General features: G+C 44.5%; 1 protein-coding gene across 6 annotated transcripts in view; it reads right to left on the minus strand.

The window, feature by feature from the left end:
• The window catches only part of Tbc1d14 (TBC1 domain family member 14), a 92,252-nt gene that overhangs the window by 19,122 nt on the left and 45,887 nt on the right, over positions 1-27,243 (minus strand). For 5 of the 6 annotated variants that reach the window (XM_034508452.2, XM_034508453.2, XM_034508454.3 and 2 more), the window contains 6 exons: positions 15,031-15,149; positions 12,888-12,970; positions 10,588-10,705; positions 9,383-9,489; positions 3,009-3,089; positions 1,340-1,434 (listed from right to left, as the gene is read on the minus strand). In XM_034508452.2, coding sequence (XP_034364343.1) covers positions 1,340-1,434; positions 3,009-3,089; positions 9,383-9,489; positions 10,588-10,705; positions 12,888-12,970; positions 15,031-15,149 — 603 coding nt within the window. Of the gene's footprint in view, positions 1-1,339; positions 1,435-3,008; positions 3,090-9,382; positions 9,490-10,587; positions 10,706-12,887; positions 12,971-15,030; positions 15,150-20,765; positions 20,998-27,243 lie in introns of those variants that run through there. The other variant, XM_034508456.2, reaches the window with a different exon arrangement.

Raw genomic sequence — 27,243 nt, forward strand, 5'->3', positions numbered from 1 at the left:
TCAGATTAACACTGCCCTCAAAGCTAGCTAGTCCCTGATGCCTGGCCAAGTCATGCTCCCTGCCTGCTTCTCAGCCACAAGCCAGAGTCCTAGAACTCTGCCCTCTACATACTCTGCTCTGGTTGAGGAGCAGTCCTCACCAGTGCTACAGTCACTAATCTGAGAACCCCTCTAGGGAGGCTCCAGGGACAACTGTGTCTTCCACACTCATTCTTGCACAGAACAAGGTCCCAACACTTCTGTCCCAATTGTACTTCTGCCTGATACCTGCTCTGCCAGACTACAGTAATTAAACCTAGTGTATACACAGACAAGACTGCTCTATTCCTCCTGGATATGACCTCTGATTCTCTACCCCGCAAAAGAGGACAGTGCCTCTCTCGTGCTGTCAAGGCTGTCCAGCCTAACACTCATCCCAAGCCTACCTAAGCTCAATGTTCTGCAGCCACTTAACCAACTCATTCCAGTTTGTTACGCCACCCTTTCCTAGTCAGCCACTGTGTATAAGCCATGTCAGCAAACTGGGAACTATGATGCATGACTGGAGATTCCAATAGGATCAGCAGGTAAGGTGAGTAGAAGGAGGCAGGGCAGCCAGGAGAGGTGAGGGAGGCTGCTATGGCAACCTACAATGCCTAGGCTTAGAATAAAGCAGAGAGAACAGAGAAGGGAAATATGGAGAACTATTATAAAGAAGAGCTGGTGATACTCCTTGCTTACAAGAAAAAGGCCTCAAAGGACACCTCTGACTCAAAGAAGACAAGGCCTTGAGAGAAGGACTTTAATTCCAACCCTCCCTCATCTGTGCCCAAATGACAGAGGAGGCCTTTCTTGATCCACTAACATCCAGACAAGAATCCATCCGCAAACTTCGTGGCTCATCATCTCAGAAACCTCACCACCTCTGCTCAGCCACCCAGCCTGGCTACACCAAGGCTATGGGGCACTCCTTCCTGACTCTCCTTTCAGCAGGTCCCTGAAATTACATTGAGGTTCCTACAAAATGGACACAGCTAGCTACAGTCCTGAAAACAGAAGAGCACCAAGGAACACTATGACAACACAACCACCCATAAGCCCTTCTGCACCACCTGCCAAAGGCTCTGAAATGCACACTTTACAAAAAGAACCAATCACCTTTAAGGCAGAAGTATAACCAGGAAGAACCAGTTACACACATTTTAAGCATCTAAATGTATTGTCCCTGATCCCCACCTGACTCCCCGTGTCCATCCCACGCAAACCCTATCTAGCCTTTTAAATATGACTCCAAATACATGTGGCTCAGTATTCATAAAACTTATACAGGGCACATTTGTGACAAATCCCCACCACTTACTTGCTGGAAAATGCAGAGATTGGGAAATGTTCTAGAAATGTCCAGTTTAATAAGCTCCAGACTGGCCTCTCTGTCTGCTGCTGAAAACCCAGCATCTGTCAAAAAAGCAGAAGTCACTGCATGCCTCAGCACAGACATGGGTCATTACCAGGCTCTGAAGCTTTAGAACATGAGACACAGAAGCGCTCCCCAAGCACAGATCAATCACGCCTCACCTACACAGGGTCCACCTTTATAAAGTGTGCATGGCAAGTGTGCATGACAGGATCTCTCACTCTAGGAACCAAAATGCCTCATGGCATGAGCTGGAACTTCATCAGATTCTTTTCTAGAATCTAAAAATCAAAATCTAATGTGATATTATTTGTTATCAACAACAAGGAGAAAAATAAGTACAAGTTGAGAAAGGCACACAATGAACACAGGCGTGAGGAATCACAACACAGATGACCTTTCACCTAAACAATCTGTGGTGAGAATGTTAGGCGTCGCCTCAAAACCTTAAAAGCAAAACTACACAAGATCCAGCAATCTTGCTCCTGGGTGTGCAGCTAAAGGAACAGGAGAGGTATCTGCAAAGACCACTACATGTCCATGTTCACTTCAACACTATGCGTGGTGGTCTGTCTGGAGAGAAACAGATGAAGAAAAGGTAGCAGATATGGACAGCAGATGAGCTGAGAGGCGCATGGTGTCAAAGGAATAAACCAACCACAGACAGACATCATCTGTATACTCAATCTAAAAAGGTTCAACTCTGAGTCGCAGAAAACAGAACAGATTTACCAGAGGCAGGGGAGGATGGAGCAGGAAGGAAACAGGGAGATACTGGTCAAAAGATAACAAACTTTCAGTCAGGAGGAAATTCCCACAACATGAAGACTGCAGCTAGTTACACACTGTATCCTTAAAACAGGCCACAGGAGCAGAGGTGAAGTGCATCCCCATTAAAAAACCTAAGGAAGGGGTTCAGCTAGGGACACAGATCAGTAACAAAAAGATGACCTAGCATCTAATTTGATATTACTTATCATCAGCAACGGGAAAAATAAGTGCTGAGATAGAATGAAAGGAGCGATCTATGGGAGGTGGTGTGTATTATCTAATATAGATTACCTACATTAATACTTTCATCTTAAATATTGAAACCCCTAAAGTATAAAATCCTGAAAATACAATTCTGAACTTTTAAAAATATATTTAAAGGCATTTACTTATATTTTTATCATGTTATAAATGCTTCAAAATATGTACATGATAGATACACACAATATTGTCAATTTATAAAATAAAAATAGGAACAGCTTATGTTCAGTATTCATAATAGTGTTTATGAGTTTTAAATTTCCAGTATGATAGGACAGCAGTCACACCACGTAGCCACAGAGATATCGCTCTGAGTCAGTGGGTCTGTGCTCTCATCTCATAGATACACACCCCTGATGCCTCTGGAAGCCAACACTCATTGAATCAGGCTACCAGACAACTCTAATTAGAAGCAACTGGTTGTGAGCAGGAGACACAAACCCTCTGAGGAGCTGTGGGGTTCTAGTTCTTCTAAAAGTTATTTCCTTTCCATTTTTGTTGTTTAACAGTCCCTTTGCCACAGGCCACACTCGCGGTGAGGAGTACTGCCGTGAATGGCTGCTCAGTGCAAGAAGAGCCATACCTTCATTCTCCACTTCTGAGCCTCCGGTGCTGAGGGACCGCCACCGCTCCTTGGCCCGAGCAAGACAGATGTCAAAGAGCTCTGAAAGAAAAGCTTCTGGTAAGTAAGTCTTGCATGTTCCCTTGATAACACAGAGAACACACAACTATCTCTTTCTCTAAACAGAGTAAGGCATTCTTCTGTCAATTCCTCCCAGCTTAGCCTGAAAGACAGCCATTTACAAAGGAGGGCCACGCACAGTGCCATGGGGCTTGGTGCCTTTCTCTGCTCACAGCTCCCTATTCATATCTTGCTCTGACCTTCTGTGACTGGTCCACTGCCTCTCGGATGGCTAGTCTCTTGCTTACCTCTGTATCCAGACTAGTGGCCTGGGGACTGAAGAGAATAGTTAGTCAGTGTCTCATCTATGGACTAAGGGGTGGGTGGACAGAGTCCATCTGGTTTCTAACAAGTTTGAGTCATAATGTCAAAAAAAAAAAAAAAAAAAAAAAAAAAGCTTTACTTTGAAGTCCTTAAAGTCTAAAATCCTGAAAAATACAATTCTTTAAAAAAAAAAAAAAAAAGACATTTATTTACATCTTAAGAGGAAGATTTGGGAAACATAAAAACAATAGAATACATGTGTTGTTTTGTGCAACAAAATAGGCATCAATGCTACAGTGTCGATGAAGGACATTATATGCCTAAGTCACAAGCAGATGACCTATACACACAGAAATATGCTGAAAAGCAAAGTATATGAATAGCTATCATTATGGTTCATAACTGTGCACTAGGCTTCCTAACTATGGCCATGTGAAACACTGGCCAGGAAACTGAAATCTTTAATCAAAACTGAGATGGGTTACCACTGCACACACAGTCATCTAAAGAGCCTAGACTTTAAAAACTGTTCACAAATGCAGATGTCCAAAAGGACATCTCACTCTGCTATGCTTGCAGACAGGAGCCTAGCATAACTGTCCTCTGAGAGGACACCTACCCAGCAGCCAGTGGAAACAGATGCAGAGAGCCACAGACAAACATTAGATGGAGTTTGGGGAGTCTTATGGAACAGTGGAGAGAAGGACTGAGGGACCTGAAGGGGTTAGGGACTCTACCAGAAGACCAACAGAGTCAACTAACCTGGACCCAAAGACTGAACCACCAACCAAAGAACAAGCACAGGCTGGACCTAGGCTCCCTCCCCCGTGCATATGTAGATGTGCAACTTGGTCTTCATATGGGTCACCCAATAACTGGACTGTCCCTAAATCTGTTGCCTGGCCGAGGATCCTGTTCCCTTAACTGAGCTGCCCTATCTGGCCTCAGTAGGACAGAATTTTCACCTAGTCCTGCAGTGACTTGATGTGCCAGGGTGGGGTGATACCCAGAGGCTCCCCCTTCTCCCAGGAAAAGGGGATGGGGGACCAGGAGGAGGGGAGCTGAGATCAGATGTAAAGTGAATAAATTAATTAATGAATGAAAAACAAAACAAAAGGACATCTCTTTCTGGACTAAGAAGATTCTTTATGCATGCATACAATCTCATACATAACACCATAGTAACATACTTTCACATGGTCAAATCTGCAAGAAAGTTGTAAAATAAATTAGGGTAATCTGAGGTTTATAGATAATTTCTACTTTGAATATTGAAAATGGCATGAAGATAATGCATTGCCTATAGGGGCTGAAGAGATGGCTCAGCAGTTAAGAGCACTGACTGACCTTCTAAAAAACCTGGGTTCAATTCTTAGCATCCACATTGTGACTCACAAGCATTGGGATCTCTAGTTCCAGGGACTCTAAAACCCTTTTCTGGTCTCTGCAGGTACTGCAAATGTGGTGCTCAACATACATGCAAGCAAAACACACATACCCATAAAACAATAAAATCTTAAAGGCACACACACACAGAGAGAAAGAGAGAGAGGGGGAGAGAGAGAGAGAGAGAGAGAGAGAGAGAGAGAGAGAGAGAGAGAGAGAGAGAACTGAACTGAACAAACTTCAAAAAAAAACCAAAACAAAACAAAACAAAAAACCCCAATGCTGACAATTTGGGTGGCTTAAAGACAAAAGAGAGTAAAAGCAGGAAACCATTTTCCAGGGGTAGAATAGGACAGCACCACAGAAGCTGATAGCTCGTCAAGTTGCTCTCTCCTTTAGGCCATGGCTGCCTTGGAGACCTGCCCATTTTCTGTGTGTCACTGCTCCTTCTCAAATTCTTCTAGGACTCACCATACATAGTGGTAACTGTCCCTGGGACACTTGCTGCATGGCCTCCAGGACAGTACCTCCCGAAATGACTCCACCTGCACTCAATAAACCACAGAAGCAGAAGCTGCAGAAGCAGTACCACACATCTGGCAGCTTCTAGAAGTACCCCAACCAGTAAATGCTGACCTCTTCAGATAAATGCTGCTTGAGTTCCTTAAAAGCTTCTGAATGTCATTAGCTTGGAGAAACACCACTGCTGACAAATGCTTTAAAAAAAAAAAACAAAACCCACAAAACTGGCATTTTAGATCCTGCTGCTTCGCATGATCAATCCTTCCAGGGAATTTGGGTTTCTACCTCTTCTCCATGGGAATTGCTTTTGGAATTCAGTTTCCAAGATTTCAATATTCAGAATTTTAAACTTTCAGACCTATGATTTCTGGGATTAAGATGAGCACTGCCTTCAAATAAGGACACAGGGAGCTTGCTACCCAGATGGCACAGGATTCCTCATCTCACTGCTGAGAAAGGGGCGTAGAAACTGGTGCTCTGAACAGGCAGAGCTCTCAAAGAACAACTCCTGTCGTCAGAGAACTGTCACACTTGTCTTCAAATCTCTTCCACATTCAGATCCTGTGTTTTCAGCAGCCCTGCGCTTCAGGCAGTGCTAATTATCAGATAACTTTAGCTTCCCAATAACCACTGCAGGCCAGCAGAGTGGGCCCCTGGAGCACCACAAGCCATGCTCATGACTCAACAACACTCCAAGTCCCATGCACTGGGTTTGCCTCAGTGCCCCAGCTCCTTTCCCACCCCCACTCCCCGTACCTCTGGCTTGTCTGATTACCAGCTCCCATATGTTGAGGACTGCTAACCAATCACTGCCTTTCTCTGTGTGTTTGCCATGTTACCTTTTTCATCATTCACTCTGCAGGGGTAAGCCAAGCTGCCTTCATGTGTTTTACTAAGTCTTTCTCATCCTGATGACCCCATTCTGGTTTTATGACAGCTCTAACATATATACAACTGATGTGACATGGCAAAGTGACACAGTTATGACACACAGCTTTATTTTATTGTACTAAGAGAAGCACAGAAGTGTCCAGGGCTGGGGTCTAGAGCGTGCACTGGGACCTCTGCCCACTCAGCCTCCAGGTGGGCTGGCAGATTTAGAAGCACATGTTCAATTTGGGAAACCCCAGCTTTGTTCTTCTTAAAAGCTGAACAATTGGAAATTTGCTGCAACTTAACCTAATCAGAATACTAAGACTTCCTGGAAAAGTCAGGCTCGGAATCCAAATTAGGGCTTGGGTCAAAACATTTCTGTAATTCTCAGAGGAGCACACAAAACTACTACATGGCATGCTTATTGCCAGACTTTCTGGAACTGGCAGTGTGCCTCTAGGCACGGCAGAACTCCACTGCATTCCACTGGTAAGTCTTCCTGCCTCTCAATTCTTCTCCCAGAGTCCTTATCTCTCTGTCTGGAAGTTCCACCCTCACTTCCTGTTTCAGCTATTAGCTTTATTAAGCCTATGTTGTCTATGTTCACAAAATATTGAGGCAGGCGATAGTCCATAAGAATAACAATACCAAAATCTGGACAGGACTCAGCTATCGGACAGAAATCAACATTACAATAATACAAAGACAACCTTCATACAGTGCATGAAAATGTTATCCCAACAGCATGTGCCTATTAGGGCTCCACCTCACAAGTGAAAAACTTGTTAGAAGGAGACTGGGTATAAATGTGTCCATGTCTGAGCTCACAGAACCTCCCCCCACAGTTTTACCATCGCATGTACAGTCATGGTAGAATGATGACACTTATCTCTCAGGACCCCAACTACAACCTCTTTTTAAAATTCGATTTATTATTGTGCATACACAAGTGTGTAATGGGGGAGAAACTCACAAGTGCTACAACATACATGTGGAGGCCAGAGGACAACTTTGGAGTCAGTTCTCTCCCTCTACCTTTGTATGTGTTCCAGGATCAAATTTATAGCACTAGGTTTGCATGGTATGTGCCTTTCCAGCTAAGCAATGCTACCAAGCACCCAGCCCTAATTTCAAAACACAAGCCCGTCTTCCCTGTGTAGGGTTTGGATGTTGTTTTCCTGGGATGAGGGGTTGCTTATTTGTTACTGTATTTTGTTGTCAAACACACACACACACACACACACACACACACACACACACACACCCCTCAAGGGCTAATAAGATGCAGGCACGAGCACCACACCTGCGCAACAGTGAAACTTAGTAGTACTGTTGGACCTTGCGTCTTCCCAGGTCAGAACACGAACTTCAGAACCAGTCAAAAGTAGAATGAGAACCTTGACCCCCCCCCACACACACACACACTTGCCACAGATATGGAACACAATGCCTAACCTTTTTCAAGAAAATGGGGTCCCAAGAGCTGGTGCTTAATGAGATGTGAGGTAGTGAACAGCAGCTGGAGCTTGGCACCCAGCACACCAAAATCACTGACTTATACTGGCTGGGAGAGACAGGAAGGTGAGGTCAGAAAGGTGTGTTCATTCACTCAACAAACACTTCAGAGGGGGCCTGCCACATCCAGAAGATTAGGCTGGGCACAAATGGCAGAGCAGATGGCAGTGCAGTGAGGCCACTCTAGCAGGGACAATGGACAGGACACAGCATTCACAGACAGATATAGCTATACAGATTGAGCCAGGACCAAGGTATAGGACCAAGGCACAGGTCCGCGGCAAGATGTATCCACAATTCAGCAGCTTCTCAGCACCATCTGCTCATCAAAGAGGTCATCACAGGTTTTAATTTAAGTAAATCAAACTCAGGCATCAGTGAGAGCCAGAAATTAAATGCATATGCACTACATGTTGCATCCAATTAGCCACAGGACTGTTGGAGTTTAGAAGACTCTCAAGCACACAGCTCTGCTTGCTCAGCAGCTTCTCACCTCTTCTTCTGAGAGGCTAAGATCTACCTCAAGACACACATAACACGTCTTCTCATACAAAGACCTTACGGTGAAATTTTGGCAGCAGCCAGCAAAGGAGTAGCATTCAGCCAGAAAAAAAGTTTGGAAAAGAAGGTTCCTTGCCCTGCCATCCTCCTTGAAGGAAGCCAGTCACCACCTGACTGACAGCTCTGCTACTCAGCATGGAGACACTACTCAGAACAAAGCTATTGCCATGGCAGAAGCCACACCATCAGGATGAACACAGTAACCTAACTAGAGGGCTCAGGGACAAGCAATCTGCCTTAAACTGGAGAGTCTTTACCACAGTAAAAGCAGCCTGGCCTCAATGAGAGGAAGGAGAGGCCTGCCTGCCTGCCTGCCTGCCTGCCTGAGCAGCTTACTTTCAACAGGAAGAAATAGAACTTCCCTGTATTAAGGCTTCATGTTTGATCTAGAACTCTTGAGAGCCAGAGCCCTGCTGGGCACTACAGATCCATGAGTAAGTCAATCTAGGCTGATGTGGTAGAGCCAAAAAAGCTGAGCACTTGAGAGATTTGAGGATTTGTTCTGTCTTATAGACAGGGTCTCACCCTGTAGCCCAGGCTGACCTTGATCCAGCAACAACTCTTTGGCCTCAGCCTCTCAAGTGCTGGGATTACAGCTGTGTACCACCATGCCCACTTGTTTTTCCTCCAAGTTCCAATACTGTAGACTGAACCCAGGGCTTTGCTTACACTAGTCAAGCACTCTACCATGGAGTTAGGTGGTTGAGAAGCATCATAAACAGCTTAAAAACTGGGAGCAGGGGTCTCCTTCCCTCCCTAACATGCTAGCTTCACATGCTTATGCCCTAGAGATACAAGCCCTAGCCGCTCTAGAGCTCAAAAAAAAAAAAAAAAACACCAAAGGGTATCCTAACCAAACACCTCCACTCTCCTGTCTGACTCTGAGGAGAATTCTGCCTATCTCACTGAGCCTTCGTACGCTGTGTCTGCTATCCTTCTCTTTAGGAAGCCTGCTCTGACCTCTCAGGAATCTGGAGCAGGCAGCACTGAACCCACTACTCAGATACTCTCTCAGAGAAAACAGATTTACCTGGCCTTCCCACCAGAGCTTCATGGCCGTGGTTACCATACTCTCCAATGTGGGAAAAGGGACAGAAGGGAGTCCCAGACCCCCAGAGTGAACTGAAGAGCCTAGAATCACACAAGCCACTCACCGTGAGTGATGTTCAACTCGTTGCCAATGGCCAAGCTCCAAACTTTGCCTCTTACACTTGGAGGGATTCCCTGCCACCACAAGTCTCGAACCTTCTTAGAGCACCACCTGAACAGAATGGAAGCATGAGTTTCTACATTTGCTCTCAATGAAGGAAGGCTCATCTGCACACAAGCCTCACCCCCACTTACCTTTCCCTCAGGGAGCTTCCCCTCACGACTCTACTGAAATCCACAAACTACTACTACTGCTGTGACAGGTACTGAAGGCACAGCATGGAACACCACAGACCAAAGAACCAAGACACCTTCCAGAACCAGGTTCTGATTAGATGTTACATACACATACACATGAAGAATTGAAAAAGACTCCAAGCAGAAAACACAGACAGGGGAAAGAGAGTGGACTCTTACAGGACTACAAAGAGCTGTGCACAGGTAAGGAGAGCAGGGCATGGGGGAGGCGTGCTGGGCACAGAGGAGGCATGCAGGCAGTTCTCTTCTACAGAAATGTAGTGGGAAGGGGCCTCACAGAGAAGCCACACACTACTGTAGACAGGATGCTAACTGGGGACAATCTAAATAACACAGTCATTCAAGACTGTTGGTCACAATGACTCTGCCTGTACTGGCCACATAGGAAGAAAACAGAACTGAAGACGCCACAGCTGCCAGGCACTGTGGGGTACCACTCTGTACTGACACTGCAGGTTGACATAAAAGACAAGTGGTTTCCACCCTCAAAAAGAGACAGATGCTCAAGCAGACAGGGCCAGGAGACTCAAGGGAGTCTTCCACAGGTGGGGTCAGGAAATTCTTCCCTGTGAAGACTAAGCCAGAGAAAAACAGGATTTAGAAGGCTGAAGAGGTTCGGGACACTGTAGACAGGAAAAGGGCAGGCAAAGGTCAGAGGTTACAGATTAGTAGTTCCTACTGGGTAGTCCTGGGAACAGTTTGCAGAGACCGGCAGGCCATCTCACACAGAAGTCTGTCCCTTCAGGTACAAAGTTCAATTTCATATGGAGACTCACAACAAACTCCCGAAATTTTAAGTATAGAGTGACAGGCATAAGCTTTACAAACATGGCTCGGGCTCTCAAAAGATAAACTGGAAGAGGCTGTCACCATATCCAACTACTACAGCTACTGCCCACAGACTCCAGAAAGGAGTGGTCACACCAAGCAGCACCAGTGAGGCAATGCTTACATAGTTTCCCAGTTAGGCAAGATCTCATTATTCCAGGTGAGGACGGCGTTTCCAATGCTCTCTTCAACCTTGCACCTTTCTTCCAGCTGCTTCTTCCGCCGCTGGGCTTCTTTAAGCTCTATAAATTGTGATTAAAACAAAGAAAACACTGAGCAGCCAGTACTCACCATGCCAGAAAATAACAGTGAAGGAGGAGTTAGAGACATGACTTAGTAGTTAAGTGTTTGCTGCAAAAGCATGAGGCTGGGCTTCAGACCTCAGCACCCACATAAAGGCTGAGAAAGAGTACATGCCTGTGACCCCAACACTGAGCACAGTAGACAGGAGAACTGCTGGTTGCTAGTCCAGCAGAACCCGCAAGCTTTGAGGTCAGCAAGAGATCTTGCCTCAAAGAGTAAGATGGACAGCAACAGGACACCTGATGGATGCCCTGTCTGGCCTGGGTGCATGTTGGTGAGAGTACACACATACAGGGGGGTTGGGGGCAGGGAGAGAGGGAGCGACAGAGACAGATGGGTGGTGTGGGGAGGCAGCAAATGTCTGTTCTTGATACTTACTTCATAATCTATGGGTTTAATGTGTAAACTTGGAGTCTTACTATGTGGTTCAGTTTGGCCTCAAACTCAGTATTTTCCTCTTACTCCAGAGTGCAGAGATGACAGGTATATGCATCATACCCTACTCCTCATTGACTACAGAACATTCTATCCATCCTTCAGTAAAACAGTATACAATCACAAATATAATTCAATGGATACAACACATGCAAGCCTATGAAAGTGTCCAATCAAACCAACTGAACACATCACAAGAGCACTGAAAGCCCATTGCATTCCCCATCCCACTCTTTCCAAATGTGACCTCTAAGCTCACTCCAAACATCTTGTGCAGCAGTTTGTGTGTGTTTTTTTTTTTTTTTTAATTTTATGTGTATGGTATTTTGCTGAATGTATAGCTGTATATCATGTACATGCCAGGTACCCTCAGGGTTCTAAAGAAGGCATCAAGCAAACCCCTGGAACTGAATTACAGATGGTTGTGAATTATCAAGTGTGTGTTGGGGACTGCACTTGGGTCCCCAGGAAGAGCAACAAGCACTCTCAGGCACAGAGCCAGGGCTCCGGCCCCTTGTGCTTTACTCTTCCTTTACCAGCAGCAGTGCAGAAGAAGACTAGGCACACCGTTTCCTTAGTTTACTCCACGGTAACAACTACATCCGTGGGCTCTCTCAGCCAACCAAATCATGTCTATACTGAACATGTGCAAACTGTTTTCATGTCGTTATTCCCTGAGCAATCCTCTGGTAAGTATCTACATGGTGTACAACTATCAGGAGTAATCTACAGATGACCTGAATTACAGGAGAGTGTACACAGTTTATATGCACACAGAATAGTGCCATTTTATAAACAAGCCTTGAGCGTCTTTAGATTCTGGAGCAGCAAGAGGTTCTAGAAGCATTCACTCGTGGATCCTTGGGAACGGTTCTAGCTTTGTATTATGGAGAGATCCAGCACAGACTTTACTATTTTAATCTCTTTAGCTGCATAACCTCATAGCATTTTCTCTTACTGTAATACACTCCCATCACTATCATATCTAAACCTGCTCATCTTCTTGACTAAACTTGTCCTCATTAACCACTAACTCCCTGTCTGCCCCTCCTCGGGCAACCTCTGCTGAAAAGACTCTCACAAAGTACCCCATGGCACCCCAAAGAAATGACATCATACTATCTGTCATTTAGCCACTGGCTTGTTTGTTTCACTTTGGATCAATCAGGTTCAACCATTTTGTAATGTAGCAGAATTTCCTTCTTAAAGGATGAATGATATCCCATTTATTTATTGTATATACTTTTAAACACTCCAAAGTCACAGCACTCTCTAGCTTTTTAAATGCTACAAAGAACTTATCTAATCCCTCGAATCTTATGAAGAGCCAAGGAGAGGAAAGAGCTTCGTGTTGCTACTGGCTGCCACTCTTTCTAGCACACACCTCTTATCTCATGTAAATCTGTTCTTTGTCACAGGGTGTCTTGTTATATAGTAAAGACTGGCTTTGAACGCATGAGTCTCCTGCCTCAGCTTCACAAGTGCTGGGTTAACAAGGTGTGTGCTACCAGAGTTCACTCTCATGTAGGATCATTACACTTCCAGGAATGAAGAGAAGCATCCGTTTTTTGTCTGTTTAATGGAAAACTCATATATCTTAAAGTATTAATGCCTTGTCAAGGTTAAAGTTAACGAACTTCAACAGAGTAGAAGAGAACAGAGCTGGCTGTACCACCATCACAGTACCTCGTTTCTTGGCCTGCACCACCATCTCTTCATACTGCTGTCTATGCTTTTGAGCTTCTTCAGCTGGCTTTGCTGGGAGATTTCTTGACAGAAAATAAACAGGGTTGCACTGTTACAATTAGATAAAAGTCTGAGGGGAAAAAAAATCACCTGAAGCATTATTGCATAAAAGCTCTAAAACCCAAGGTTAAAAAATACATTTTTTAAAAACTATAGTTCTTTCATAAATTCAAACTATATTTGTTTTGTTGAGACTTACATGGCCCAGGAGAACCTACTATCTTAGCCTCTCAAGTGCTCTGACTACAGGTAGGTGCTACCTTGCTCAGCTGGGGACTGAGCCTGGGGCCTTACAAATACTAGTCAAGCAAGGTCTCCATCACTGAACTCTCTCCCTGCAAAGACATTTCTGACAAAACATGACACTCACTGTGAAACACTGGGTTATAAAGATATAGAAAAACAAGTCAGCCTACTCTTTAAAGAAATTGTTCTTACTGCAGAGCAGCAATGTCAACAGCTGACCCTGCATCAGGATGACCTCACAGTATATATTACATGACAGTTTAATTGCTTACTTTCAGATCAGCTCTTGTGATGGCTAATCACACTGCTGGCTACAACTCCTTCAGAAACGTTCCCCTGGGTGTGTCTGTGAGGGTATTTTGAGACTGGTTTAAAGAAGGAATGTGACACCATTCCAAAGGCTGGGAGCAAGCAAGATAAGTACCAACATCTGCTTCCTGCCAGCTGATGCCATGCAATCAGCAGAAGTCAGCTGCAATGCCTTCTCCACCATAATGGCCTATACCCTCAAACCGTGAGCCAAGATGAGCCCTGCTTCCTTGAGCTTTTTTTTTCCTTTTGGTCAGGTGTTTGCCACAGCAATGAGAGCAATAATCTATTTAGTGCTGCAGTTCCTTTGCTCTGTTTTATGCAAATGCACTCAGGAGTTATATGGATCCCATAGAGAATGCCAGTGGCCCTTGCAGCTGACTTAATGGGATGTGATGGCACTTGGCCTGCAGTCCACAAGTACTATATCAGGATACCTGAGAGACTGCAACCACCACCACTGGCCAAAGTGGCCAGCCCAGTCTACCTCTCAGCACACTAAAAGAGCTGATATCTTTACCCTAGAGTTCCAACCTCCTCTTCAGGGTTTGCTACAATCCTAAAGATATACTCCTCATTAGACTTATTTGAATTGTTTCTTTAATTACATTTTCTCTTCATTCTCTCCTCACTCCTCCCTCTTCTCTGTCCTTCCCCCCTCCTGTGTGTGTGTGTGTGTGTGTGTGTGTGTGTGTGAGAGAGAGAGAGAGAGAGAGAGAGAGAGAGAGAGAGAGAATAACTTGCAGAAGTCAGCTGTCTCTTTCCATCATTCAGATGCCAGGAAGTAGGTTTGGCAGGAAGCATCTATCTTTACCTACTGACCATATGACTGGCCTGCCTTCTCAGTTTTAAATATCAGGGATGGACAGGAGGCTGGAATGGACTAGCCCAAGGCAGGACAACCTGTTGTTGTCCTTGTTCTTCCTCCAGTGGAAAACCTTCTCCCTGATGCATTGTTCTGTGTAAATTCAGTAATTAGATTAGCTATGACTTTCTTCTCCAGAAGGTCTCTAAGCATGATTGCATGCCTCATCACACAGTGGGGATACTAGGGCCCCAGAAAGAGAGGAGTCCTAGCTCAAACCACCCAAGAAACTCCACAGGCCACTCTAAGAGGTATAAAAAAAAGAAAGAAAGAAAGAAAGAAAGAAAGAAAGAAAGAAAGAAAGAAAGAAAGAAAGAAAGAAAGAAAAAAGAAAAGAAAAGAAAAGAGGTACTTCCAAAAGCACGACTCTGAAGCATGCTTGCAGGGTTCCTTGTACTCCCAACTAGCCTTGTGCTTACAGCAGCCACACAATGCAAACCTGGGTAATAAACTATTATTTTATTGGAAGAATAAAGCCTGGAAGAAAAAGCCTGGCTAAATTCCTATGACACAGGACAGTTTCTTAAATCACCATGTGATGTCACACTGAGTGAAGGCTAACATGGAGGTAACAAGAGACCCAGCCACTCTTCTCCCCTCTTCTGCCTCCAGAAACAGAACGTCCCCACAGCAGATAGCACAGAGGCTCTTCCTCAGACTCACGCGGGTCTGTCCTCAAGGATGAGTGCTGTGGTGGACAGTGGCTCAAAATCCAGGTTCTTCCTCACATTCTGCTTTGGAGAGGGTGGCCTGCTTGGTCTTCCAGCCTTGTCTTCATATTCCTAGGACAAAGACATCAAGGTGACTCTGGGCCCAGCCAGTTTCATATCATCAAAACAGAGCTACTTGTAGCTGAGTTCATTGTAAGGGTGAGTGCACTTCAAGTCTTCTCTGCTGTTCAGAAGGAAAGCCTTGGGCAGAAGGGCTCCATGGGCGCCCTGCTATGGTAATGCCTTAGGACAGGTCCACACACTTCCCTTGTGGTGGTTACAAAGTTACGAGGGTCAGCAGCCCCTGAACCGCAATTCCCACATAGTGACAGCATAGTGACAGGCCTGTACTTCTTGGTAAGAGATGAATGGCTATTGTAATAGCCATTGCTATGCCATCACTATACAATGTCCTGTTAATAATTCTACCATGCCCTAGAAATCTAAAAGTGACCTCCAAACCCACTGAGTCACTAATTAGATCCACGGACCGCAGCCATAGCAGCTTAGTCACACTTAGTGACCCAGATTTCAAACACCCAGTAGAAGGGTTCAGGAGAGTCAGCTTCTGGAATAATGCATGATTTGGGCTCTTGCAAAATCAAAACATGTTCACCTCTGGTTGTCCAAACAGGTAAGAAGAATCAAGAGATGATCTGGTTGGGAAGAAAGTGTGGAGTTGCCATTCTGGATGACCAGAGCCACACAATCCTGTGAAAAGTATTTATTGACACTAGCTAGAAAAGCTACTTCACAAGCAATTATTCTCTCACCCAGAAAAGACAGCTACAGCTTCTATAAATTGCGACAGCTCCCATACACTGGGTGCACAGGATTAGGATCCTACCTTGCTTACCCTGAGCTGATCCCCAGTGAAGTGGGAAATCCTTTCCAGTTACCTATCTAAAGCTGAGAGGCTGATGTTGGCTCATGGACCTTATACGAGGCTGAGTAGTGAGAGCCCAGTGCTAGCAGCAGGATGTTCCAAGTCCAGTAAGTAGGTATCAACATCTTCAGCTCTATAGGAAATCTACCCAAGGCTCTATGCTGACAGGGATTCTAATGCAAGTGGCATCTGTCAAGAATCAGTAACAATCATCCCATTGGGTGCTACCTATCTATCTGCTGAGCCTGGTCAGTGCAATTTATGCTAAGGCCGGCAATCTCACAAGTAAGATGCCACAGAGTCTGGATGCTTCTTTCCATTTGCTGTGGCTCTAGACACTGTCTGACCTGACTGCCCTAACAATCAGTATGTCACCCTACCTTACAGACAGGATGCACTGCTAGTTCAAGGTGCAGGGTTGGAGTCGCAGGCCTCTGCACTGCCATCCTAAATGAGTCCTGACCTTCTTTGCGACTATACTCAAACAAATGTGTAGTCTGGGAGCAAAAACACCAAGTCCTCCACAGGTTACAGAGGTGAAACAATACACAGATCCACTAACCAGCAGCTAAGATTCAGGAAAAGAACTTTCTTAGAATTCTCAAGCCTGGTGCAACTACCAGGTGGACACAAGCACTATCAGAGCAGGCTGCTGCCAACAACAGGGAGACAGGCACACATCAGTCAGTCAGCAAGCACAGCTCCTACAGCATAGGGACAGGGTTGCACATACCATTACATTTTCCCTCAGACTTGAAATGACTGCAGAATGCAAGGGAAAATACTGCAGTTCAAAACATCGATCAGAGAGTCCAGCAAAGTTTTCAAGCCAAAGATATGGGACTCAGAAGCAAAAGGAAGGGAATGTCTTGATTCAAGGCCAAAACATCAGATCTTGTCAACAAGCACTTGTTACTAACTCAAGTAACCACACTGGCAGTGGCAGCTGATCAGGCTAATGTACCAAGGGCTTTCCAAGGGGCTCCCAAGCAGAGCTGATTTAATCTGCACACCAATCGTAGGGGGCAAAAGATGCCACCATCACCACCCCAATCCTAATGCATATTGGAGGCCTACAGATTTACTCTGCAGAGAATGGAGAAATTGATCAGACTCTAAGCACTGGGCTCTTTAGGAACATTTCTCATCAACTCGAGTGAGCTGCTCACAGTTAGGAGGAGTCCATAGGAAGCAATCTCATTGCATTCAGCCTCAACAAAGCGTCCAACCCTGACAGAACCTATAATCCTGAGCCAGTTAATGCCAAATGGGGTCAAATATCAGCATTCATCACACAGTGATGCATGACTTAATGATAGAGCCTAGCCTGCCAAAACCTGAAATCCCAGGTAGAGCCTTTTCAAAACCCAAATGGGGCGTTAGAGAGAAGGCTCAATGGTTGGGAGCACTGGCTGTTCTGGAGGACCCAGGTTCGGTTCCCAGCACCCACATGGCAGTTCATAACTGTCAGTAACTCCAACTTTGGGAATCCAACACCCTTACACAGATATGCATGTGGGGAAAACACTAATGTACATAAAATAAAAATATAAATCAATTTTAAAAACTCAAACGATACTTGTAAATACAAATAGAATGGTGCTGGCATGATCACAAGTCCTGTCCCAAACTTAGTTCTCTTTTCTACAAACACTGGAGATGTCCACAGTAGGCTCTCTGTACAACCAGACAAACCAGCTCTAGATCCAGGAGGACAATACTCACTCTAAGACCTGAAAAGAATGCTTGCTACTGACTTTTAAGCACTAGGGCCATACACAATGCAGCAGGGGCAAAGCCTCAAATGACCAGGATCTAAGCCCTGCCATTTACCTTAGGCAAGTCTGGACTATCTCCTGCTTCCACTCCATCATTATAAACAGAAGTGAACTGCTAAGACAGGACACTGTGAGACTTAAACAGGGTAGGATACTATAATGACTGCCTGTTCTCTGATGAACTGAGCTCTTTCTGTGTGGCAGGAAAAATCTGTGGGATCTGTCCATCTAACTTGTCACAGCATGGAAACAAGCTAGGGAGTCTTTCTGCCTTAAGCTGAGCAATACTTCTCTCTGTCAAAAGCCCTGCAGACCAGTGAGCAAAACAAATTGCCCATACAATCAACTGTGGCCTTGCCCACCCTGATCATCCCAGCAGAGTGGAATTTAGAACAGTATTTTTCAAACTCCTACTCCAAGTCAGTTTAATTGGTTATGAAAGACTTAAAAATGCTGCAGAAGTACCTGGATGAAATTTCTGACCTGAGCGTTTGGTAATAAATCCCAGTGAAGAGGATGGGACCTGGCCAATGCAGCTGCTAACAATGGGAGAAGCTGTAGAGTGCAGTATGATGAATGAGTAAATTCAGAGAAAAAGTATCAGAAGATTGAGCAAGGCCTCAGCTCTAGGCGGGGGCTATAAGCAAAGCAAATTTAGCAGGAAAAAGGGAAGACAACACAAAAAAAGAGGGTCATCTGTGAAGAGATCGTGAGGACTTACTCTTTAAGAGACCCTTACCCACAGCCTTGCAAGGGCCCCTCTGCAGGGAAAGTAGGTACAGGCACAAGCTACTGCACAGGGCAGACCATGAGAAATGCAGAGGTAAGAAACACGAAGTAAACGGCCAGAAGGAACAAGAGACAGCATCTCAGTACCTGTACCATTTAAGCAAAGACAGATAAGGCTTATGCCGGGGGAGGGGGAAGGAAAAGGTAGAGGGGGAGAGAGAGAGAAAGAGAGAGAGAGAGAGACAGAGAGAGAGAGAGAGACAGAGAGAGACAGAGAGAGAGAGACAGAGAGAGAGAGAGAGACAGAGACAGAGACAGACAGACAGACAAGTAGTAGCCAAGGGGCACACAGTGCTGGTGGGGATGGCCTTCCCCTGACAGTACCAATTGTGGCAGAACCACCCCATGTCGTTTCTTAGATGAGTTTATGCTAGCCCAAGTCTCTCCTTCACAGGATGGCTTACTTCAGACATAGGTCCTGGTCAGTGGGTTAGCAAAAAACATTTTAAACATTTGATGCTGAATCAAAATTGTTCTGTCTAGGGGTTGGATAGAGCGCTTGCCTAGCAAGCGCAAGGCCCTGGGTTCGGTCCTCAGCTCTGGGAAAAAAAAATTGTTCTGTCTAGCCATGATGGTCTAAACACACAGCTACCCACAGCTGGTGGAACAATCCAAAAGAGAAGAGTGTAAACATGGTTAGACCTTATCTATACAATGCCTAAGGCTAAGAACCAGAAAATAAAAATCAGAAGGCAATAGAATTTGTATTAAAAAGAGAAAAAGAGACAGAACACATGTATGTGCATGTTATGCATGTGTGTGTATGTGTGCACACACACGTGTACACACATACACACAGCAACAGACAAATTTGTATTAAAAGGGAAAGAAGATCGGATCTGAAGCAATAGAAAAATGTCTCCCAGGAGGAAGAGAAGAGAGATGGCTACCCATTAATACTATCCCTAGAACTAGAATCATACTAAAAAGATAGCCAAGAATGTCGATAATCTGATCAGACCCCCACTAGCCTCCTCAATTAGTTCACTGAGAAGAAAGGGCCATCAATCAGGCCTGTGCTCATATCTAACTCAGCCATCTACAGCAGCAGGATCTGTCTGCTGATAAAGTCCAGGGTTCAGGACCTATGTCTGGAATAGGCTATCCCATGGGGTACTTGGGCTAGCATAAACTAACCCAAGTGACAGCATGGGGTGGGTCTGCCAACAAGCAAGGCAGTGTGCAGGGAGGAGCTGCAGGATGGGCCGTCTCTAGCAGCAATGCCTCCCTGAGCACTGCCTTCCCCTCCATGCCTGGTCCTTTGTCTGTTAAGGGGAAGATTAGATGAGAACAAGCAGGCATGAGACATGCACCCAAAGAAGAGGCCAGAAATGTCAGGCACATGGTTGTCACTGTATTACTATAAAATCACTTCCTGCAACATTTCTCTGAAACGGGTTGTAATAAAGACAAAGGAGAGTCAAGCATGGCATGGCAGGCTGGTTTTACTCCTCGTTGTCTGTAACAAGCAAGTGTTTGAGAGACAACTGCTGTTCTAGGACATGGAGCTGTGATGTCATCTGAAGGTTTTCCAGGTGCTCAGCTTTCCAGAAAACTGTGATGGTGACAGTGTCTTGACCACAGGGCAGGTAGGGAAAGGCTGAACACCTGGGCAAGTCCCTCCTCCCAGGGCTCTGTTCTCTTACCCAGGCACGGTATCATCCCAGAAAGCATTCTCTTAAGTTCCCAAGAATGCTGGCACCGAGAACAGCAGCTCTCAGGAGACCTTCTCTGGTGGTCAAATTACTTACAAACATCAAGAACACAAAAGTTAACACAGGTACCAGAAACTGAAATGTACCAACACTGCACTGGGTTCTGAGAAACCCAGTTCCTGTCCGTCCCGAGTCTCCTATTCTCCAGACTCCTCAATAAGACCATCCTATTTCTCTAGGTGGCCCCTGGCCTAAACTGACCTGACTCTGGAAAAGGAGCAGTGGCTTTCGGAGTAAGAATGAGGGCTGAAGGATAAGCTCTCTGAACCAACACTGAACCCTGAAAGAAAATCCTGCGAGCAGCAGACACAAAGAAGACCATGGGGAGGAGGTGCCTCACTGTGTCCCCGGCAAGCCCCAGCTAGTGGGTAAAACTGATGCATGTGATGTGGGCTCACCTGCACTCAGGCTTACATGCACACAGCCACACATACCGCTCACAGGACCAAGCAGGCCTGGAAGGGCAGGCCGAGACACTAGTGGAGGCCAAGCTGGGGCAGCAGACCCGCATAAGACTCACCATGAACGCCAGGCCTCAGAGGCGCGTGGCCGGTGGCTCCATGCCCAGTGAGTGGAGGCCAGCCTCGCTCCTGCCTCTGGACCACGGATCTACGCGCAGCTCCTCACTGGGCGGGTGAGGCGGGCTGATGGCCGGAACGCCAGAACACTCAATCGCTCACAGATGCAGCGATTCCCGGATCCCTGCTCAGTGTTCCTACGTTGGGCTGGGCTAGCTGTCAAGGACCTCCTCCACAACAGATGGGGCGGGGCTGGCTGAGTCAAGGCTCAATGGCCTCCCTGCCAATTTTGCAGCGGCCCAGCCCCATAGAGGAACCTTGGGGGTGCTAACTACAGAAAAGGGAGTTAGCAGAAGACAGCATGCTAAAGAGAAAGGCCCAAGTTCTACTTTGCAAGATCATAGGAGAAAAAAACAAGAAATACGTGTCACCAAAAGAAACTTCATAAACATAATTAACACTTCTCAGAAGCTGGCTGGTTATAAGCATAAAGTACATAATGACGGGGTTCATGATAGAGCTTCCTTCTGGAAAGTTACCTGAAGGGTCATCTGACACTTTCCAGAGTGACTGAACTGTTATCTGAACATGCATTCATTAAAACTGACTAGTTCCTTCAGATCAGAGCATTCCACTGTAAATTATACCTTATAAATTTTTTCAAGATCTGTACAAGGGCCAAAATTATTTCTAGTGAGTAGGCCAGTCCAGTGCACTGGAACAAAGTCAGCAGGAGCCACACACGCGCACGCACATGCATCCTGGACTAGGAGTTACAAGGCACCTTACTACCCACCACTGGTTGGTTTTTTTTTGTTTGTTTGTTTTGTTTTGTTTTTTGACAACTCAATACTTAATTATTCATTCCCCAACAGGAACCTCCTCACAAAGCAGAAGCCCTGGAGATCCACCAGAAAAGGAAACACTGGCATAGCATACGGTGGGGGCAATACAAAACAGGAGGGCCACTTTGGAAGCAAGTTCCTTAACACTTCAACATACACCAGCCACACACCTGAGAAGCTCTCCAAAAGAAACCACCTATAAAAAGCCCTGCATGCAAAACTTCTCAGCATTTGTGTACCAATCAAATACTAAGACAACCCAAATGTCCACCAGCTGAGGAATGCATGAACATCCCTGAACCAGCAACAAGAGAAAACTACTGACACATGCTGCCGGTCAGTGTGCCTCAGAAACACTGTGGTAAGCAAAAGCTGCCAGAAGGAAGCCAGTCGGGGTGGGGCCATGTATATAAAATCTCTTCAGAAGGCAAATCTATAGAGAGAATATATAGCTGGTATCTGTCTGAAGAAGGGATGGGGATAGGCTGCAAACTTTTGATGAGGAAAATCTTCCAGGATTGCATGCAGTGGCAAGTGGGCAACTGTACATTAGGAGCCACTAAGCATTTATAGTGAGTGGATACATGGAGTCTGTGGGTAGCATGCATGCCCAGTGTGGGAGGCACTGGGATCAATTTTACTACTTTAAAGGGAAGGGTGTGATTTTTCAAATCTGTGGAAATGCTCAAAATATAGTCTAATGAACACATACACATGCTCCGCCCAGAGCATAATAAAGTAAAAATATTACAGGATTCACCTTACTTAGTTTTAAAACATTTACCTTTGAAAGAAGTTGCAGATGCTATGGCTGCTCCTAATAGTAAAGGGGAAGAGAAGAGAGAGGAGGCTGGATAACTGCACACCCTATAGAAATACCCCGTGCCTTAACCCAGCACGGTCCCGCATCCTGGTTTTAGGAGCATGTACAACTTGTCATTCATTACATGCTCAACAGACTCACCTTCTTTCATTGATCTGGTGAGTGTCCAGTGAAGCACGTGGCAAAGGCGGTATACAGAACTTCTGGAATCAGTATGCTATTGTAAGAAGCCATCTGTCTGCTTGCCTGCCTGTCACCTAGCAAGTACACCAAGCGCTTGGCCCTAGCAACGAAGCAGAACAAGGTCCTTGCCCTAAGTCACTCACAGACAAGCAAACAGGCAATGTCCATGCCAGAGCTAGAAGATATGACAGAAAACAGAGGTTTGGAAGGGACATCATCCCTCCCCCCAACAAACACAAATGCAGTCTCAGGGGAAAGCAGTTAATAGTGCCTTTCTAGAAACAATGCTTGTGGATTAATCCTCTGGTTAAGCACTTGTGAAGCTCAGTTCTCAGTGACAAGAGCAAGGCCTGCCTATACCTGCTACCATCACTTGGACTCTTAAAATTTAGTGGCCACCCAACATTTTACAAGTTAGACAACTGGGGCCAGAACTGAGTCCTCAGATTCATTCACATTAAATCCAGTCAAGATGACCATAAGCATGCCATAAAATAGTGTTGGCATGTGTGATTTTTATACCATATTTTAGAACTGAATATCATCTATAAAGTTTTGACTACATATTATACCAGGAGACAGCGAGCAGGGTGACTTCCACTAGCATGTGAAACATAAAGGACCAAATATATCTTTCAAGGTTCTTCTCATCAAACACTGGCATAGAATCCTACGTTAACCAGAGCTCATTCCCAGGCTTCGTGCCTCCCGTTAGTGTGTTCGGTCTATTTGCTTAGCTTGTGTATCTGTAAGGCAGACATCTCTACCCACTGAAGTCAGGAGGCAAGATTAACTCACTGTTCACTTCCTAGCAGACCAAAACCTCAAGAGCCCAAAGGGACACTGAACACCATAAAAATCAAATGACAGTTATAAGAGAAACTTCGATATCCAAGCTAGGGTGCTGGTCAGTCAATTATTAAACAGGAACTCCAAAGACCACTGTGTAAAAAATGAAATCACAACAATATGTAAAGCTATAGAGAAATATATATGTTTTCAGAAAGTAGAACAGGTCTTAACCACATACAAAAGCTGAGCATCATCCTAAGCCATCAACAAGCAAATGCAATCCGACCCTTGCTCTCCTGAACATGTGCTGGTGCTGCTTCAGAGACACACGGTAAAGCCACAAACAAATGGACAAGGATTCCCAATTTAGAAAATGCTGTGGGGGCTAAGGAGATGGCTCAGCAGTTAAGAGCACTGACTGCTTTTCCAGAGGTCCTGAGTTCAATTCCCAGGAACCACATGGTGGTTCACAACCATCTGTAATGGGATCCGATGCCCTCTTCTGTCACATATAGTGTACTCATATAAAATAAGTAAATAAATCCTTTGTAAAAGGAAGGGAGAGAGGGAGGGAAGAAGAAAGGAAGGAAGGAGAAAACTGCTGTACAGGGAATATTTCTCTGAACCCTAATGAAATCCCCCCACACACACTGCCCTTTACAGTTCTAATTTCATTTCTGTGTCTCTGTATCATTTGTTTCCTTCTGCTTTTTAGAGTCTTAAGATAGAAACCTGGCTTACTGATGTGAGACCTTCCTTCTTTCTTTCTTTCTTTTTTTTTTTTTTTTTTTTTTTTAATTTTTTTTTTATTTTTCGAGACAGGGTTTCTCTGTGTAGCCCTGGCTGTCCTGGAACTCACTCTGTAGACCAGGCTGGCCTCGAACTCAGAAATCCGCCTGCCTCTGCCTCCCAAGTGCTAGGATTAAAGGCGGGCGCCACCACCGCCTGGCTCCTTCTTTCATTTGATTGTTATATATTTCCTATCCAACCTGCATCTTCCAAGCTTTGGTGTGTTGTATTTTTATTGTGTCAAAATATTTTCTAATTTTCCTTGTGGCTTGCTCAGAAGTTTGCTCCGTATTTAATATCCACATTTAGGGAGAAGTTCTTAATATTTGTTACTGCTTTGTTTCACTATGATGACTAACATATTTTACTTTAGTCCTTTTGAATATTGAAAGTTTCTTTTATGACGGGCACATGATCAGCCTGGTGAGTGCTCTAAATGCACTTGGGATAGCTACCACCGAAAGATGGAGTGTTTGAGCAGGTCATTCAGCTTCTCCAGGTCCTGGCTTGCTCTGTCTGCAGTTCTTCTCATGTGTCTCAGAGCAGCACTGACCCTCCATTTGTGAAGTAGACAGGTCCAGTTTTCTATATCTCTGTTTGGATTTGCTACAGTCACTAGTGCAGAAAAAGCCCTCCGAGCTGTTTGGTCTTCATTAGACAATAGCCCTTTTTATCTCTGGGAACTGGCTTTGAAACCCAGTTCTTACTTTTTATGACATTAATATCTACCTTAAGGAAGGTGCTGAAGATTGAACCCAGGGCTTCATGCACACTAAGCACAAACTACCACTAAACTACACCTTCAGCCCTATCTCTTCCTATCTCTTAAGTGTTGTCTTACATGTTTTGTATTTGAGGAGTTCCCTGTAGACCACAGAAGTGGGTCATTTGTCAATCCTCTTTAACAACACTTATGTGAGGGGAGGCCATCTGTACCTAACATAATTTGGTCTGTCTGAATTTAAGTGCCATCTTACTTGTCTTTTGTTCTTCCCTGTTTCCTCTTTTCTGTCTTCATTTTGAATTTTCTGAATTTTGTAATTCCATTTCAATTTATCTATCATACTTTTGGTCATCTTTCTGCAAGAGTTCACTGATTGGCCTAGGAGCTGAATTATACATGTAATTTTCCATGACTTAATTGGAATCGGTATTTTATTGCTTCTAGTGGGAACCCATTGCCCTTGCCTTGGTCTTATATGTTACTTCTATATACAGTTAAAGACCCACATACTAACCTTTACAGTTAACCTAACACACTTTTAAAGAACCCACTGAGAACTAATTGGCTATCTACAATTATGTGTTCCGCCCATATGTCTACCATTTCTATTCCTTTTTCTTCCTGTGTTCCAAGGTTCCTTCTAGTGCAATGATCCTGTAGTGGCCAGCTACCATATGAACTATAGAAATGATCCCTGAAAGTATAGTCTTGGGCCAACTCTCTTACAACAAGGCTCCTGGCAGCAAACACTTGATCTCCACCTGAGAGCACTTTCTTTCCCCTTTGTTCTTGATACAAGATTCTGAGTTGACAGTTCTTTTCTGTCAACAGTCTAAAAATAGTGATTCCCTTGGTGAGTTTTTAAAAAGATTTCCATTGTATTTTTAATTGTGTGTATGTGAGGGTTGTGAGCAAGTGTTTGTGAGTGCTAGCAGAAGCTCAAAGGGGGCATTGTTCCTTGGAGCTTGAGTTACAGGTCTCCCAACCTGGATGTTGGGAACTTAACTCTGGTCCTTTGCAAGCTGTAGCTGCTTTGATTGTTGGGCTATCACCTTCCCAGCCCCTCTATGGTTTCTGATGAAAAATTCATAGACATTCAAATTATTATTCCTCAGTACGTAATGCACTGTTTTTCTCTTGATGATTGTAGACATCTTTGCCTTTACTTTCAGCATTGGGTTATAACTTTTCAAGCCATGAACTTCTTAGAACTTACCCTGTTTATGGAGTTACTGACTTGACTTAAATCTGTAGGTTTATGTATTTGCCAAATTTGGGACATATTCCTTTACTTATTCTAATAAAATTTTTTGGTAATGAATTCTTTCTCCTGGGATTTCAGTGACATAAATTCAGACTTCAGTGATTCTGGCTCCCTTTGTTGTTGTTTGTCTGTTTTATGTACTGGGTGTGTGGTCTGGGTGAGTACAGGCACATCTATACAGAATCCAGGAATTCCACTCAGGTTGTAGAATCTGCATGCAAGCACCTGGACCTGCTAATCTCCATCTTGTGGATTTTAAAACATTTTTAAATCGGGATTGAAAATCAAATTATATTACTTTGTTGACTTTACTTTGATCTATACTGTTAGATTGACTTCATTCAGTTGTGTTTTTCTGTTTAAAATGTCCATTTATTTCTTATATTTTCTATTTCTCAACTAACGTCTTTTTGTCTTTCACTCTCAAGAGTATCTAGCCTATTTGCTGGAGCATTTTTCTAATTGCTTCTTTAAGGTCTTACACAATCCCAGCATATGTTGATTAAAAGACAACCTAGTCCTGAAGTATAATAATTGTGAGCGATATTCTAGAACTTTCTTTTTAATACTTTTAAATTTATTTCATTTTTGTGTATGTGCATTTTATCTGTATGTAAAGGGATCACATGTGTGCCTTTGAAGTGCCAAGGAAGTGGTAAACTTCCATGTGAAGGCTAGGAATTAAAACCAAGTCCTCTGCAAGAACGAGTGTTCTTAACCACTGAGCCAATTCTCCAGCCCACAGACTTTTCAAACATTACGTTCCAAGACATGACCTTGTGTAAATGTTGACACTGTCATAACCTATTTGGATTCCAGACAGAAAGACCTACAAGTTCCAGCCAGCTTTTCTATCAAATTGACGTTCTAAACTCAGTTTTCAGCACTTTTGACTCTGTCTTGCATGTGCACCACCCAGTGGACAGTCAGAGAGTTGCATGTGTTCTATCCATCCAGTTCTGCTGAAATTACTTAGGGTCAGATACCACATACCCAGACAGACAGTGGCAGGAAATCTAGAAGTCATAATAACCTTAAAGAAATCACTTTCTGGCATGTC

The sequence above is a fragment of the Arvicanthis niloticus genome, chromosome 7 (genome assembly GCF_011762505.2).
Source record: "Arvicanthis niloticus isolate mArvNil1 chromosome 7, mArvNil1.pat.X, whole genome shotgun sequence".
In the NCBI taxonomy this organism is placed as follows: domain Eukaryota; kingdom Metazoa; phylum Chordata; class Mammalia; order Rodentia; family Muridae; genus Arvicanthis; species Arvicanthis niloticus.